Consider the following 16,156-nt stretch of genomic DNA (forward strand, 5'->3'; position numbering starts at 1 on the left):
GGAGCCCGAGCCCGAGCCGCCGCCCGTCCTAGGCCGGGGCGTCGAGGAGCCGGCGACGCGGCCATGTGGGGCTAGCCCGCGCCGCGCCTGGCCTGCAGTAGGACCGGCAACATGGAGGCGGCCGTCGGCGCTTCCGACGGCGTGGACCAGGGCGGCGCGGGGCCCCACGAGGACGCGACGCCCATGGACGCCTATCTGCGGAAACTGGGCTTGTATCGGAAACTGGTCGCCAAGGACGGGTCGTGCCTGTTCCGGGCCGTGGCGGAGCAGGTAATGGGGTTGGGGACGGCGAAGGTTTGGGTAGGAAAGCGGCGGCGGGTGGCTGTGCGGGCCGCCCACGACCGGGGCAGCGCGTGGCCCGGCTGTCGTCACAGCGGTCCATTGTAACGCCGGAATGGGACGCATCCCTAGGTCTTGAAGCTGTAAATCGAAACTTAAAAACCCGTAAATTAACTGGGTGTCGTCTCTCTTGGTGTAGAGGTAATGAGGACAACCTGTGAGGCCTGTTGAACGCGTTGTTCGGTTGATTGATTGCCGGGGACTTGGAGAAATGATATTTTTCCATTCTGTTCCGCCTTATTCGCCTTCTCTCGGCTTTACAAGCCCAGCGTTCACACCAGTAAACCGATGTTTACGAGAAGTGGTGGTGCACCAGGCATTAATCGCAGAGCATCCCCCCGCCCCCCGGACTTTGGAATGTGGGGGAGTCTAGCCCGGCGATGTCCGCTTGAATTAAGAGCGGAAAAATGTGCAGCTTGGGAAAGTCAGCCTTTTAAAAATATAGACTGTTTTAAAACAATTGTCTTGGAATAAATTCCACCCTTTGTTAGACTCTGCAGGGTTTACTAAAAATAATTTTCTTACTAAAAAGTCTGTTTTGGTGTTGGGTGTGCTCTAGGCTCTTGACCGAATTTTCCCCTGCTAATGGTCAATATCACTTTCGAACAGGAAGAATTTTTTCTTTTATAAGAGAGCTTTTTCCGTGTTACGTAACTGTGTAGTTGGTATGCAATCACCAAAACCCATCCTATGTTGAAAAATAGCTGGACAAATAGTTGGACAAAAGTTTCACGTTACTGCCCTGGTGTGTATTTCCTATCTTTCACAGTTTGCTTTTTTCAGCTTAAGATCTTTTCCTCCCCTCCCTTCCTTTCCTGTGGAGTTTTTATGTTTCTGTTTTTGCCTCCTTTTTTGAATGCTAAATAGTTTTCCAAAAACTTCTATTTATGACTAAATGTTTTACTTAACATCTGTAGACTGTTCTCAGTTTTTTCAGCTTCTAAGGGCCGGCTATTTTCCAGAGGCCCCTGTTGTGTCACATCTGTATCATAAAACCTTTTTCTCTAACAAGAAATTGATTAACTACATAAGCTTTGTATTATGTTGATGGCATTGCCATTCAGACATTCTTTGTACAAGTCCCCAAATCCAGCTCTTTTTCAGTTCATCAGATTTCTCTCATTTTTAGAAATTTAGGATGTTCCAGTGTTGTGGGATATGTTCACACACTCCCACCCTAGTCTTTACTATTAGTAGATAAACAGTCTGTCCCATTGGTGAATTTTCTGGATCACCATATGCCTGCCTTCTTCCTGAGCCTCTCTGGACTCCTCAGCACCTCTGGAAGCGGAGGAAAGGGGTGGAAGTGAATTCACCTGGTGTTTATACATAGTGTTAGCTCTAGCAAGAATTTGGTAAGGAATGAGGTAGAAAGGAATAGAAAGAAGGCAAGTATGGTCCTTATTTGGCGTTGGATTAGCCAGATCCTAGTTTATATTGAAGTAGAAAACTGTGTCTGATTTCAGTATTGTATGCCATAATTGGCAAACATGGTTATACAGAAACCTCTTAACTGAAGTGAGATTTCTGTTTTTAAGTGGAAAGGGGCAAAGCTAGAGTCAAGAACTCATTACTCACATCATAGAATGCATTTTATTGAATCTTGTAATAGGATTTAAATTAGACATAAGGAAATACCTACCCCCTTTGATTATGTGACTGATTTTTAGTATACTGACTTTAGAAAGCTTAATCCCATGAATTTTGAGGGAAGCTCATTTCTTCAGTACCGGTGAATTAAGGGTACCTAAGCCTTTAGGACTAAAGCCAAAGTGTGTATGTGTTGGGGTGGGAAGGAAGTAACACCAAAGTCAGGCTTAAAGGGTGTGCTCTTTGGGCGCCTGGGTGGCTCAGTCGGTTAAGCGTCCGACTTCGGCTCAGGTCATGATCTCAAGTTTGTGGGTTTGAGCACCGTGTCGGGCTCTGTGCTGACAGCTCAGAGCCTGGAGCCTGCTTCAGATTCTGTGTCTTCATCTCTGTCTCTGCCACTACCCTGTTCATGCTCTGTCTCTCTCTCTCAAAAATAAATAAGCGTGAAAGAAAAATTAAAAAAAAAAGGTGTGCTCTTTAAAAATATGTACAAAAGATTTACTTCTTTGCTAACAGTTTTCCAAGTAATATCAAAATAATTTGTACTTTGTAAGAAGGAGCCAAAGTAAGTAATCTAATTGGCAGCCTTTGGGGGAGAGGGTGGGGGAGAGACTTCAACTAAGAGTACTCTTTCCCTCCAAATTACCTGATTTAGATAGGTCCTTCCCGTTTTACACTTCTGGACTTGGGCCTGCAGGAGGCCTGACCTGAATCAGCTCTGTGGCCCTGGAGCTAAAAATAGGGCGCTCTTAAAGGATTTGCTAAAGCAGTATGTCTTGGCCTTTCCCAGTGTTTATCACCGTCTTGTCCCAAGTGAAGATTGGAAAGTGTCCTATTTTCTAGGTTTTTTTTTTTTTGGTGTGTGTGTGTGTGTGTGTATAATAATTTGAGATATTTGTTTTAATATTTGTATTCTTCCTGCGTATCCTTGAACTTGCACAGCTACACTTTTTAAATAGTTGTCATTTAACCTTGCTTCTCTTGCAGTGCTTGACTTTGTAAATCTCTAGCACCCTACACCTTATGGAAATTGCTGAGAATTTTGTTTTGAGTGACAGGTTCAGATTTCATGTGCCTATAAAATCTTTTTTAAAGAGGGGAGACACAGCTTTGCTTGCCATTGTCTTTGATAGAAAATAAGTTGTATCCAGTTATGTCTGCCACCTGTTGCTAGGCAAATGGCTTTAAGACGATCTTTACTTGGCTAATGGCAGGAAGCCCTATCAGAAGACACTGGTTTATTCAAAGTAATAATATCTTGATTCATAATAGTGTCTAAGATAGCTTCTGTGGAAGAAGTGTTTGCTAAATGTCATTTGTTGAATTGGCAAAAAAAAATTTTGTGTGGTGGTTATTTTTAGACATAGACATTTCTTCCAGAACTGGAAGCTTTTGAATATATAAGGATGCTTTTTAATAGTTCCCAAGATAGCAGGGTAAGTGCACTTCGTTCAGCTGAAAACCAGCTGAAAACAAACTCCTTGCTGTCTCAGCTAGTGCATCTTCAGTGTATCTTAATGTAAAGACATAACTAGCTGTCCAGACAGTTGTGCTTCTGGTTCTCTGAGTGAGTATAAATCAACCTTGGCTGTTATCAAAGAGACTTGGAAAATGTGCAGCTAGAGCCTCCCCTTTCCTGAATTATCTGCTCACCCTGGACATGAGGGAGAATCACTGATTTGGACCTGTAACTTTTATTTGAGTCCAAGTTAGTTAACATATAATGTAATAATGGTTTCAGGAGGAGAATTTAGTGATTCATCACTTATGTATAGTGCTCATCCCAGCAAGTGCCCTCTTTAATGCCCATCACCCCTTTAGCCCATCTCCTCACCCAACATCCCTCCAGCAGTCCTTAGTTTGTTCTCTGTCTTTAAAAGTCTCTTAGGATTTGCCTCCCTCTCTGCTTTTATCTTATTTTTTCTTCGCTTCCCCTATATTCATCCGTTTTATTTCTTAAATTCCATATATGAGTGAAATCATATATTTGTTTTTCTCTGATGGACTTACTTCGCTTAGCATACTACATATGCTCTGGCTCTATCCACGATGTTGCAAATGGTACAATTTCATTCTTTTTGATTGTTGAGTAATATTCCGTGTGTGTGTGTGTGTGTGTGTGTGTGTGTGTGTGTGTACACGTTTATATTATTGTGTGCGTGTGTATATACATGCCTATATTATTACGTACCCACTACATCTTCTTTATCCATTCATCACTTGATGGACATTTGGGCTCTTCCCATAATTTGGCTATTGTTGATAGTGCTGCTATAAACATTGGGGTGCATGTACCTCTTTGAATCAGCATTTTTGTATCTTTTGGATAATACCTAGTAATGCAGTGTGATGCAATACCTGGGTGGTAGGGAAGCTCTATTTTTAAGTTTGTAAGGAACCTCCATACTGTTCTCTAGGGTGGCTGCACCAATTTGCATTTCCACCAACAGTGTAAAAGTCTGCATCCTCTCTCCAACATCTGTTGTTTCCTGAATGGACCATAACTCTTTTTTTGTTGTTGTTTTTAATGTTTATTTTTGAGAGAGAGAATGAGCAGACTGGGGTGGAGAGCAAGAATCCGAAGCAGGCTCTCTGCTGTCAGTGCAGACAGAGCCTGGGGGGGCGGGGCTGGATCTGTAACTCTTAAAGCTCCTTTATATTAATATAAATTCTCGAGAACCTTATTAATAGTTTGACATGTGGTTAGCTAATTGATTTGTGGTATATGGTTATTTTAAATGTTTCAGGGTTTTTGTTTTCTACCTTGACCCTTTATGGTACAAGGAACACCTTCATTTGAGACACCAATTAAAAGAAAATAATTTTAATATTTTAAGCATGATAAAGTATTGGAGGTTAGCCAAAAGAGTTTCTAATCATTTGATAATATTGTTTGTTTCGAACCAAAGCTTTAGCATTTTAGTAAGAGACAGAATGCCAATAAGTTATCTTTTTGTGAGCTAATTGTTTAACAGAAGAATACAGAGGCCACAAAGTGAGAGAATTTGGATCATCTTTGTGGTGTGGGTTATTTCAGTTGGTGCTTTAAGATTTTGGTTTAGGCTGAGGTTCCTGGCTGGCTCATTTGGTAGAGCATGTGACTCGTGGTCTTGGGGTCTTAAGTTCAAGCCCCATGTTGGAGGTGAAGCTTACTTAAAAAAAAAAAAAAAAGAAAAGAAAAATATTTTGAAACTAATAGCAAGTTTCAAGCCTATTGGGACAGCACAGAGCAGCATGTTTGCATCCTGTGTGCTGCTCACTTGAATGTTTCTTCAAGAGTTGTATAAGCCTGACAACTAAGGTTTTAAGAAAGAGTACCTTAGTTTTTCTGAAACCACAGCAGAACTAAATTTCTACGTAAGGCAAGTAACTCAGAATTATTGGGGGAAAAAAGAAATCTAATTCTTACAGGCTTCAAGTCTTAAGGAGGATTCCTGTTTAAGTTGCCTATTCTCTTTTCCAGCAAGCATAGGGTGAAGCTAACTGCTACTTTGCAGGGATTCTGTTAGTCATGCTTTGTGAAGAGCAGAGTTATAAGAGGGCTGGTGAAGAGAGGAAATTATCTTAAGTTTACAAAGATTTTCTCACGGAAGTGACCTAAAGGAGAAATGGTAAGAAGTGCATTATAGAATGACTTAAGGAGTACTGTAGATTATGCCATCTGTCGTTAGAGGAAGAGGTGAATGAATAAACATTTAGAAATTACAGAAAGGCAAATGGAGAGAGATTATTTTAGGTGTGAAAGAAAATGCTAGGTTGTACCTTAAATCCTTGTTGAACCAAATGCTTAGTAACGTGTTGCTTTTTCTTTTCAGGTATTGCACTCTCAGTCTCGCCACGTGGAAGTCAGAATGGCGTGTATTCACTATCTTCGAGAGAACAGAGAGAAATTTGAAGCGGTAATTTGTCATTTTAAACATGAAATGGTGTTTTGACTTGCATTTACATCTCAGCCTGTAAAGGTGATCTGGTGGGACTTTCACAAGTTGGCTCTTAATGCAGGTTATGAGGATAACCCCTTAAAAAACTGCTTGATTGAATATAAATCCAATTATATTCAATTGTGATTTTTAGGCTGTTTTGTGGTTTTCATTACTTAGATGTTTAGAAAGCCTCTGTGATAAAGACACTGAGCTGTGGAAGATGGAAGGATGACTTGGACAGAATCCTTGCATATTAAGACTGAGCCTTGTCGTGGTCCGAGAATTGTTTGTCAGGGTTAACGAATAGTTTTCTGTGATTGGTAATCCCCTATGAATTAAAAAAGATTTCAAACTTGAAAGCATAAAAAATATGTAGAACTTAGCTAATACTGAGCCTTTAATTTTATTAGAAGGCAGTTATAGATTTTTAATTTTCAGGTTTCATCATAAATCACACATCACAACACTAATTATGTAAATAATGATTAATAATTGCTAGAATGTTGTATAACAACTTACTGTAATTTTCTCAGTAGTGTATAGTAGGCTGTGAAATAAGATGCCACAGTGGCCTGTTTTCGTATTGAAAGCCTTAATAGGATTTACTAGTTAGTAGTTTTATGACCTGGAATTATGTCATCTGATGACTTTTCAATATTTCCCCCCTTTGACTGCCAAAAAAACATTGTCACCTTGTAAATAACTCAATTTTAAAACTTAATAGGTAAATAGCTCTTAATTTGTGTGTCTATGTGTTTTTAATATCTTAATTTGCTTTTGGATTAGTGTTCTTGTATTCGGGCAAAATGTTACTACTGTGCTATTTTATAAGAAAGATAGTAATATATTCCAGGAAGGAGAAATTTCCCACTTAATCAGGAGATTTGAGAACTCCTCTTACAAAAAGAAAACTGGTGATGTGGAGGCCAGATAAGAGTATTAGGGTGTGGTAGAAAAGGGGGAGAGATGGGGAGAGTGGAGTGGTCTTTAAGTATTTTAAAGAAATTACAAGTGAATTTATCATTATTATTGGCCTCAGAGTGTAAAACTCTGTTGACAACAAGTAGTGGAAAATGCTGTCACTTCCTATGTGCCAGGCATTGTTTAAGCGCTTTGCATATAGTTATTTAGCCGCTACAGTCTTAAGAGGTATGATCAGAGGTTGGAAATTCTGGGAAGTTTTAATTTCCTTTTATAATAAGTATCTTCAGTTTATATTGGCTAAAATTGAAAAAGGCTGTCATGGAAAGGAAGAGGGTAGGGGATGTGTGCCTTGTTTACTGACCATGTTTACTCAGAGTCTAGATGAATACTTTCTGATTAGAAAGGAGCTCAGATTGGAAGCAGGCTTGTGTCAGAATACCACTTAAGTCTCTTCCAACTTTAAATGGTTTTGTGGGTTTATTTTTCTCCTAAAGTATAAATAATTACCTAGTACAGAAGAGTAGCCTCTAATTGGCGGGATATTTAAAATATGTGGCTATTTTATTATAAGTATGTGTTAAAACTTATACTTTTGGGACATTTGACAGCATATAATCTATAAAAATTAATCTCAGTCTCAAAAAAAGAAATCGTGGCCGTTTAAAAGATTTTTATAGACTGGAGACTATATTTCAAAGTGTATCACTTTGCTAAATTAAGTGGGACTATAACTTAAATAAAATTGAATTCGGTGTTTCAGATGAATGTCTTTTGGAGATTTCTCAATTAGTGTGATGGCTAATAAAAAAGTCATAGCTTGAGTAAACTTTTTAGTTAAAGTATGAAGCAAATGAAAAATCTAGTTGGTTCTCCAAAATATCTAGCATTATTACTTCTCATCTCTGTTTTTAGTCTGACCTAAGAGACAGTATTCATATTTATGTTAGTAAACTAATATTTCTTAGCTAGTAAATTGTCCTGGTTTAATTCTCTTCTCTGCATTGGCCATTACCAAAATAATCCTAAGTGCTTGCTTTGTATGTTTCTCTGTTCATGTCACCAGCAGTGACAAGTCTGCAAGTCCTTCCTGGGTTCAAGGCCCTCTATAAACAGGTGTCCAGTTGAGTTCCTCTCTCAGTGTGCTGTCCCCACCAGGTGGGACAGCCATCACACTAATTTAATTGAGAAATCTCCTATTCCTCCTTGCTCCTTCACTCCAGTCTTCCCAACATCGTGCTCTCACTGCCTCTTCCACCACATTGTGCCCGTGCCTTTCTGTATCCTGTCCAGGAGTCTTTTCTAATGTTTACTTTTCTGAATTCTTTTGTATGTTTACGGTCTTTACTTAATGATTTTTACATATTTTAGTAATAATTAGGCTGTATGTATACACATGTATTACTGTACTAATGTATCCAAGGTTCATGTAAGAACTCAAGAATTCACAATGAAAAGGTTTTTCGTTTTAATATATTTCTAATAGACTTTTTTTTTTGTGCAGTTTATAGAAGGGTCATTTGAAGAGTATTTAAAACGTTTGGAAAATCCACAGGTATGCAGTGATTCTGTAATATATGTTTTTTTAATATATTCAAGTAATGTATTCAGAATTAATTAAAATGTAATCTTACGGTGTGTGGAGGAGTTACAGTGATTACTTTTTTCCCCACAAACATTTCTTAGTGCACATTTTGTGCAGCATTTAATTGGAAGACAGTTGGAGCTGTATCCTGGATGTTCCTAAGGACAGAATCATGCTATCTTTATGTTTGTCACAGTGGCATCTGAATGTAGTATAAAAGACCTACAATAACACTGGTGATGATTTTCAGAATACTGTGTTGGTACAGGTATTGGGCATGATGGACAGGGCACAAGATTTGATTGCTTCTTTAGGCCACTGAGAAGACAGGTTGTTTTAGGTAGTTCTATTTCCCATGATCAGCTTGAGAAGAAAGAAGAGACTTGAAGAAAAAGATGGCACTTCCCCAAGTCCTGCTGTCATACTTTCTCAGTCATGTTGAAGTTAAAAGAAATTTTTTTTTTTGCTTACAAAACTGTTCTCCTTGTAAAAATCCAAATATGAAATGAAATGCAAAGGAAGAAGCTGAGAATTTAGGTAGGGAAGAAAAGGGATAATATGGGAACAGGGCATTTGATTAACAACTGGTGTCTCCATTTGATTCTCTGACACTAGTTTGAGTCCTTGTTGAGTGCCAAGATTTGGCAGGCACTCTGGGAATGCAGAAGTAATGGGTTTGGGTGCTGGTCTCAGGAGTTTCCCCTTAATAGGGAAAAATATCTAATGCAAGTGAGAAAGCACATGTGTCATTAAGTATAGATGCTGGGTCCTGGGTGGCTCACTTGGTTGAGCATCCGACTTTGGTTCAGGTCATAATCTGGCAATTCTTGAGTTTCTATGCTGTCTGTGCAGAGTCTGCTTCAGATCCTCTGTCCTGTCTTTCTCTGCCCCTTCTCTACTTCTGTGTGTGCACGCTCTCCCTTTCAAAAATAAATCATTAAAAAAAAAAAAGTATAGATATGATGCTATAGGCATTCAAATTTTTATATTTACCAAGGTAGGCAAAGCAAGAGGTAGTGGGTTGGCATTTGAAGTGTGAATAGATTTTGGGATGAGAAAAGCCTAGGGTGAAGGGCATTTCTAGGTAGGGAAAATTGTGACCAAGGCAGATTTCAGAAAGCAGTTCAGTTTGTATGGAGCAAATGAAGGTAGGAGATAGTCAGAAATCAGAGGGCCATCTGTGGGGCTGATCAGGGAAGAGCATTCACTGCTAGGCTCTAGTCAGAAGCTAGTCTTTTGCTGTAGGCTAGCATTTTTCAAGAGTGTCAGCCACAGACCATCTGCATTTGGAATTACCCGAGGTGGTTGTAAAAATACAGATTGCCGAGCCACTGTTCCAAAACTGAATCAAAGTCTACGCCTGGGGCCTGAGAATCTGGTATTGGGAAACCATTCAAGTTTTTTGAGGTAGGAAGTGAGTATATTTTGTTCACTGCTGACAACCAAGAATAGTGCCTGGCATCTTTGTTGGCTGGAATGATGGATAGAAGAATACTGTGCAGAGATGGTTTGGAGGTGGATGAGACCAGAGAGGTGGAAAGACCAATTGCATGTTTTTTTAAAAAAAAATGTTTAATACATGGAAAAATGTGCACAGTACATGAAGTATCAAAAAAGGAATAAGTATAGCATTACTCCAGTTTTGGAGACAAGTAGCCTCTGAAGGCCTTTTCTATAGATATAACTTTATTTTTAATTCGGTGATTTCAGTATTGAAATCAAATGGTCACAAATATCATTTTCCTGAAGTCTTAATTTTTTTTCTTTTACCTTAAAGCTTCTTGGAAAGGATTGTATATTTTGCAGCTTTTGGAATTTTTTTCATCATTACTTTTAATTTGGGTTGCCAAACCCATGATTTGTGTGTGTTGAATGAATGTTAAATCCTTATTGCATTATATGTAACATACAGGAAAGATTAACACCAGAATATTGTTATCTCTATAGTCCTATTATTGATCATTTTTTTCTCCGATTATAGAAAATATAGGAAATGACAAGGGCCATTTATTAACTTTTTTCCCCTCCTATTTCTTAAACGTTTATTTATTTTGAGAGCGCGAGAAAGAGAGCGAGCACAAGAGAGAGCATGAGGGGGAGAGGAGTAGAGAGAGAACAATAGAGTCGCTGTGCTAAAAGCACAGAGCCTGCTGTGGGACTCGATCTAATGAACTGTGAGATATATGACCTGAGCCAAAATCAAGAGTCAGACACTAACTGACCCTTACCCAGGGCCCCCATTCCTTTTTTTTTAATTTTTAAAGTGAACTCTACACCCAATGTGAGGCTTGAACTCATGACCCACAGATTAGGAGTTGCTGCTCTACTGACTGAGCCATCCAGGTGCCTCACTATTTATTTTTACTCAAGAAAAATCCCACAGTTTAATGTTAGGGTAATCTTTGTATAGCAGTTTAGGCTACCAAGCTGTGAGGTTTTAAGAAAGAATGGACCTGATGAGAATGGAGAGAGGGGATAAAGGGATAATGAGGTAGTGTGAACTGGACTGAGTTGGGAGACTGTATGAGAGGAAGGAGGGAAGTCACTGTGGTTTTGAGCTGGTGGGACAGGAGCCTCTTTCTCAGGGTGCTGGCTGGCCAGCTTTTTAATTTTTATGACACTTTGCTCTCCCTTCTGCTCAAATTTCTTCCCCAGATGTTTTACAGGTACCTTTTGATCAGTTGTTTGTGCTTCTTTATTAGCAAGAAATATTTATGTCTTCATTTGCTTTTCCTTTTCCCATTCCCTGATACATAGGATGTATGAAATAAAAAGAAATACAGTTGATAAACTGTTAACGATTCATCCAGTTCTCAGAGAACACATTTTTATGCTTTTGCTTAATAGACAAGTGAAGCATTTTGAAAAATGCCTCAAATTTATTGCAAGAACATATTTTTGTCAGCTTATGGAGTAAAATTGACACACGGCGAAATTCAGTTTTAAGTAGTGTATAATTTGATGAGATTTCACAGGTGTGTAGCCACCACTACAGACACATATGGGACATTTCCATCACTTCACAAAGTTCTCCATGTCCTTTTGCACTTAATCCCTCTCTCCCACCTTCTGGCTCTTAACACTGATCTGTTTTGTAAGTTTTGCTTTTTCTAGAGAACAGTTTGTAGTACCTGTAGTTTGTGTATCTGACTTCTCTTGCTTAGCATAATGGAAACACCTTAACTAACATTCATCCACATTGTTGGATCTATCAGTCTTTTCTCCTTTTTATTGATGAGTGGTCATTTGTTACATGGAGTACTGCAGTTTGCACATCCATGTATCTATCAGTTGATGGATATTTGGGTTCTTTCCAGTTTGAGGCTGTTTCATGATTAAAACTGCTAACAACGTTTACTTATAATAGAGGTCTTTGGACATATATTTGCTTTTCTCTTGGATTAACACATAGTGGAATTGCTGGGTCATAGTAAATGTAGGTTTGACTTAATGAGAAACTGCATAACCTTTTCAAAGTGGCTGTGCCATTTGCTTTCTCTTGGCAATATATGAAAATTCCAACTGCTCTACATCTTTGAACATCAGTCTTGTCAGCCTCTGAAATTTGTAGCTGTTTTAGTGGTTGTGTATTTCTCTGATGTTGAACATCTTTTCATGTGCTTATTTGCCATCCATATGTCTTGGTGAAATGTCATAGATTTTGACCATCTTTTGTCATGTTGCTGGTTTTACTGAATTGTAAGAGTTCTTTATACTGGATAGAAGTTCTGTATTGGAAATGTGCCTTTCAAATATATTCTTCCAATTTGTAACCTATCTTTTCATTTTCTTAATGGCATCCTCAGGAACTAAAGTTTGTTTTTAATGTTTTTACGTTTTTGATATATGGTTCACTAGTTAAAACAGGTTTTGGAGAAATGCTTTACTGTTACCCACAATAAAGAAATATATTAAACATCATAAGAAGTGCTGAATAAATTATAGCTTTAAGGTAGAAGACAATGGTAGAACATAGATTTTTTTTTTTTTTTTTTTTTTTTAGAATCAAAGTAGACCCTGGTTAGAGAAGACAGAATATTATGATAGACATTGTTTACTTAACCAGACTACAAAGGAACTTTCGCTGAGGACTAAGTACTTAATGAAATGCTACATTGTTTGAGAGGTAGTATTTTGTTGACACTAGTAGAATAATTTTCCGTTTTTAGAAGTGATCGCAACACCTTTCACATGAAGTAGATGTAGCTTGTGTTTGTGATTTAAGCAAACTGGTCTGAGTGAAGGATCTCCTCTCCAGCAGAGAGCGTCACTTTGTAGCTGCTAATGAGAAGCTATGATTGTTAGGCAGAGGCCTATTTTAAGAACTCTATTTTAATATATGGTACCCATTTCATTTTGAAAACCAGAGCCAACTTTTAAGAACTATTAAAATGAAAAGTCTCTAGGGGGGAAGATTATCCTTGGGATTAAAACAGTGTTTAAAATCCTTTCCTTATCTCAGATTTCTTTTCTTTAAAGGAAAATATGGCCACATTTACTTACCATAGCTCAGCTCATTAGTTTTAGTGAGTCTTGGTATTAAGCCTTCACTAATTTCATAGTACAGAAACATTCTCATGGTAAAAGATTTAATACAGAATGAAGAATGAAAATCCTTCATTTTCCTTGATCTTGAATTCCCTGTCTCCACTGTTTGTGTACCCTCCCAGTTCTCATACACATACATGTACATATGCTAAACATAGCAGTTTCTTTCTTTTACACAATAGGTTTTTTTTAAACCACAACTTAGTTTTCATACTTCAGAGTCTGACTGATCTTTCCAAGTCAGTCGATATGGGTATACCCGACTGCACGATGTTCCATACATGGTGTGGATGAACCATAAATTATTTGATTACTCTTTTCTTATTAGTGGCATATTGGGGCTTTCTTTAAAAAATATTTTTTAAAACTATTAGAAATAGCTACAGTGAACATCCTTCATTATACTTTTGTGAACATATGAAATTCCTGTTTAGGATAGATTTACAGAATTTAAATTGCTGGGTCAGAGAGTATATGGGTATTTAAAATTTTGATATATACTGAACATTTCCTTCTAAAAGGCTTAGAGACTTAAAAAGTGACTCCTTTGGGGCTGTAGAATTTCTATCTCATTTCAGAAAGATTGCTAGGACACTGTTCTCTTTGTATTTTCAGTCACCCTGAAAACCTCCTTTTTATCTTTTCTGATTCCTGAGTTCTACTTCTATTCAGCATCTCATTTTCTGGGCACATACATGTTCCAAGCTCTGTCTTGGGTGCTAGGTTAGAAAATAGAGTCCTTGCTTCAGCAGGTTCTCCACGTATAGATCCCACTTTATGGTCTTATCACAAAAATAGGAACTACTATCATTTTATCCTGTGTTACTAAGGATTTTTGCAACAGAGACTTGGTCTATTTTCTTAAGTAGCTTTTTAGTTACAAATGTAAGGTCTGTTTTATATAAATGTTTTCATAATATTCATAAGACTAATATTAATGAGCTTTTCTAGCTTATTAGATATATTGTATAAAGGTACATATTAAGGTAATATATAGAGATATATGTAAAACATATGAGACACTTAAGTGCTAACTTTTTTTCTCCAATATAGGAATGGGTTGGACAAGTGGAAATAAGTGCCCTTTCTCTTATGTACAGGTAAACATTGTAGTAACATAAGTAAACAAAAATAAAGTCGGTGGGAAATTAGTATATTCCATGATACTAAAATAGTCAAAATAGCAAAGCAGTTTTATGCCTTGGTTGTGAAGCATCTTTTCTAAAGTTTTTTAAATTGTCTCAACTAGATTTTGACATTAAATATGTCAATGTTTAGACATTTTATTTCTCAAAATATTTTTGGAAAGAAATACATTTTTCCAGGCCTGTAAGTAATATATCGCTTATCAGCTTTATACAGGAATGATTTCCTACTTTTTCGGGGCAGGTAGCTTCAGAGGGACACTAGTACAGAAGCAAAAAAAACCATGTTACTATTTTACTCCTTCTGTCTGGTAGAGAAGCAGGTGAATGCTTTATTTTTTTCTTTTTGAAATTTCTGTATAAAATTTTGTCTTCACAATTTCTGTAATTTTGAAGACTTCTTATATAGTTATATTTAAGGTTGACACGTCAATTATATTTGAAGTTTTATTTTTTTAAAAAGATACTTTTATATAGGTATCTTACAACTTAGTTATTCTATTATCTTTTGCTTACTGCTCCATCTCCAGTGCCTGGGACATTGCTCAGCACATACTAGGCTCTTGAATGAATGAATGAACGAATGGTTAAATCTCAGATCATGAAATACATTCCCTCTGAAGTAATTGCTAAATTTTATTTTCAGGAAAGATTTTATAATTTATCGGGAACCCAATGTTTCTCCTTCACAAGTAACTGAAAATAATTTTCCTGAAAAGGTAAGAATTTTTCTAAGTGTTTCTAAAAGATTTAAGTAAAAACAAACAAACCACTTGCCACCTTCTAAGCTAAAATTTTAAAGTGGCTTCTTGAAATGTTTTTGTATGAAAGTTATAATTTTGTAAAAGTTCCTGTTATCATTGAATCATATTTTGTGCTTGATTTTCCCCAGAAATCACTGTGTTGAACCCTGTCATAACATTTCACTAGGGGAAAAAACATTGCAATAGTGGTGTATATGATTAGACTGTTTTGCATCAGTGTAAACATTTAGTAAAATATCTTGTGAAAGTAGGTTCTGTCATTGTATCCAGAATTACTTGGATAATAGTGATTTACTTCTCATTATACAGGTAATTTACTGGCTAATGTGTTAATATCTAGTCACAAACCTGGAGACAACTAAAAAATTATGGGAGCCTTGAAAGGAAAAAACCTCAATTGCTTCATTACTAAGAGACCTTTGTATTAATTACTTGTTTTGGAATCATCCAGGCCAATTAAAAGTGTTTTGACATCATGCCAATGGTGGTAAGGGGGAGGAGAATTGAGCAAAATGCTACCTTTTTAAAAAGGACTTTGTGGAGTTTCTTGGCTCTGGATTTGGCCTCTCCAATCCAAGTTTTGGAACATGACGTAATCCAATCAAAATCACTGTGTATTTCTCCTTGCTTAAGTAGTTGACTCTTTAGAAAGTACTTAAAACTGTAGAGCATCAGGGTACCTGGGTGGCTGTTGGTTAAGTGACTTTGGCTCAGGTCATGGTCTCTTGGTTTGTGAGTTTGATCCCTACATCATGCTCGCTGCTGTCATTGTAGAGCCTGCTTCAGATCCTCTCTCTTTGTCTCTGTTTTCCCTTCCCCTACTTCTGCTTGCTTGCTCTATCAAAAATAAATATTAAAAACTGTAAAGCATCAGAAAAATTTAACTTGATTGTGCCTCTTAGAGGTAAGCATTTTAATAAGGTTTTGGAGTACTCAATATTTCTTAGGTTACAGTATTTTAATGGTCTTTTTAAATGGTTGAAATCATGTTTTCATGTATGTATTTTTTGTTGATCTTATAAGCATTTCCCTGTCATTAAGATCTTTTTAATGTAATGGCTGTGTAACATTTCAGCATTAGATGTACCATAGTTGACCACCTGGGAGCTTAAGGTTGTTTCTAACATAATCATTTTCTATTTGGAAATTATTTACTAGCAAATCAGAAATTGGAGATATAAGTTGCTATTGTAAGTGTCATATATAAAGGGCTAAAAGATGTCTTTAATTTTTCCCTTTCAGGTATTACTATGTTTTTCAAATGGCAATCATTATGATATTGTCTATCCCATAAAGTATAAAGAGAACTCTGCAATGTGTCAATGTAAGTATCATTCTTGT

At 37.3% G+C, this 16,156-nt stretch overlaps 1 protein-coding gene across 2 annotated transcripts in view; it reads left to right on the forward strand.

Moving 5' to 3' along the window:
* Positions 1 to 6: 6 nt before the first annotated feature.
* Positions 7 to 16,156, forward strand: part of OTUD4 (OTU deubiquitinase 4) — a 45,013-nt gene continuing 28,863 nt past the window's right edge. For both annotated transcript variants that reach the window (XM_029940598.1, XM_029940606.1), the window contains exons 1-6: positions 7 to 270; positions 5,745 to 5,828; positions 8,278 to 8,328; positions 13,960 to 14,006; positions 14,698 to 14,770; positions 16,058 to 16,139. In XM_029940598.1, the coding sequence (XP_029796458.1) occupies positions 112 to 270; positions 5,745 to 5,828; positions 8,278 to 8,328; positions 13,960 to 14,006; positions 14,698 to 14,770; positions 16,058 to 16,139 (496 nt within the window). In that variant the 5' untranslated portion in view covers positions 7 to 111. The remainder of the gene's footprint in view (positions 271 to 5,744; positions 5,829 to 8,277; positions 8,329 to 13,959; positions 14,007 to 14,697; positions 14,771 to 16,057; positions 16,140 to 16,156) is intronic.

The sequence above is a fragment of the Suricata suricatta genome, chromosome 1, assembly GCF_006229205.1.
Source record: "Suricata suricatta isolate VVHF042 chromosome 1, meerkat_22Aug2017_6uvM2_HiC, whole genome shotgun sequence".
In the NCBI taxonomy this organism is placed as follows: domain Eukaryota; kingdom Metazoa; phylum Chordata; class Mammalia; order Carnivora; family Herpestidae; genus Suricata; species Suricata suricatta.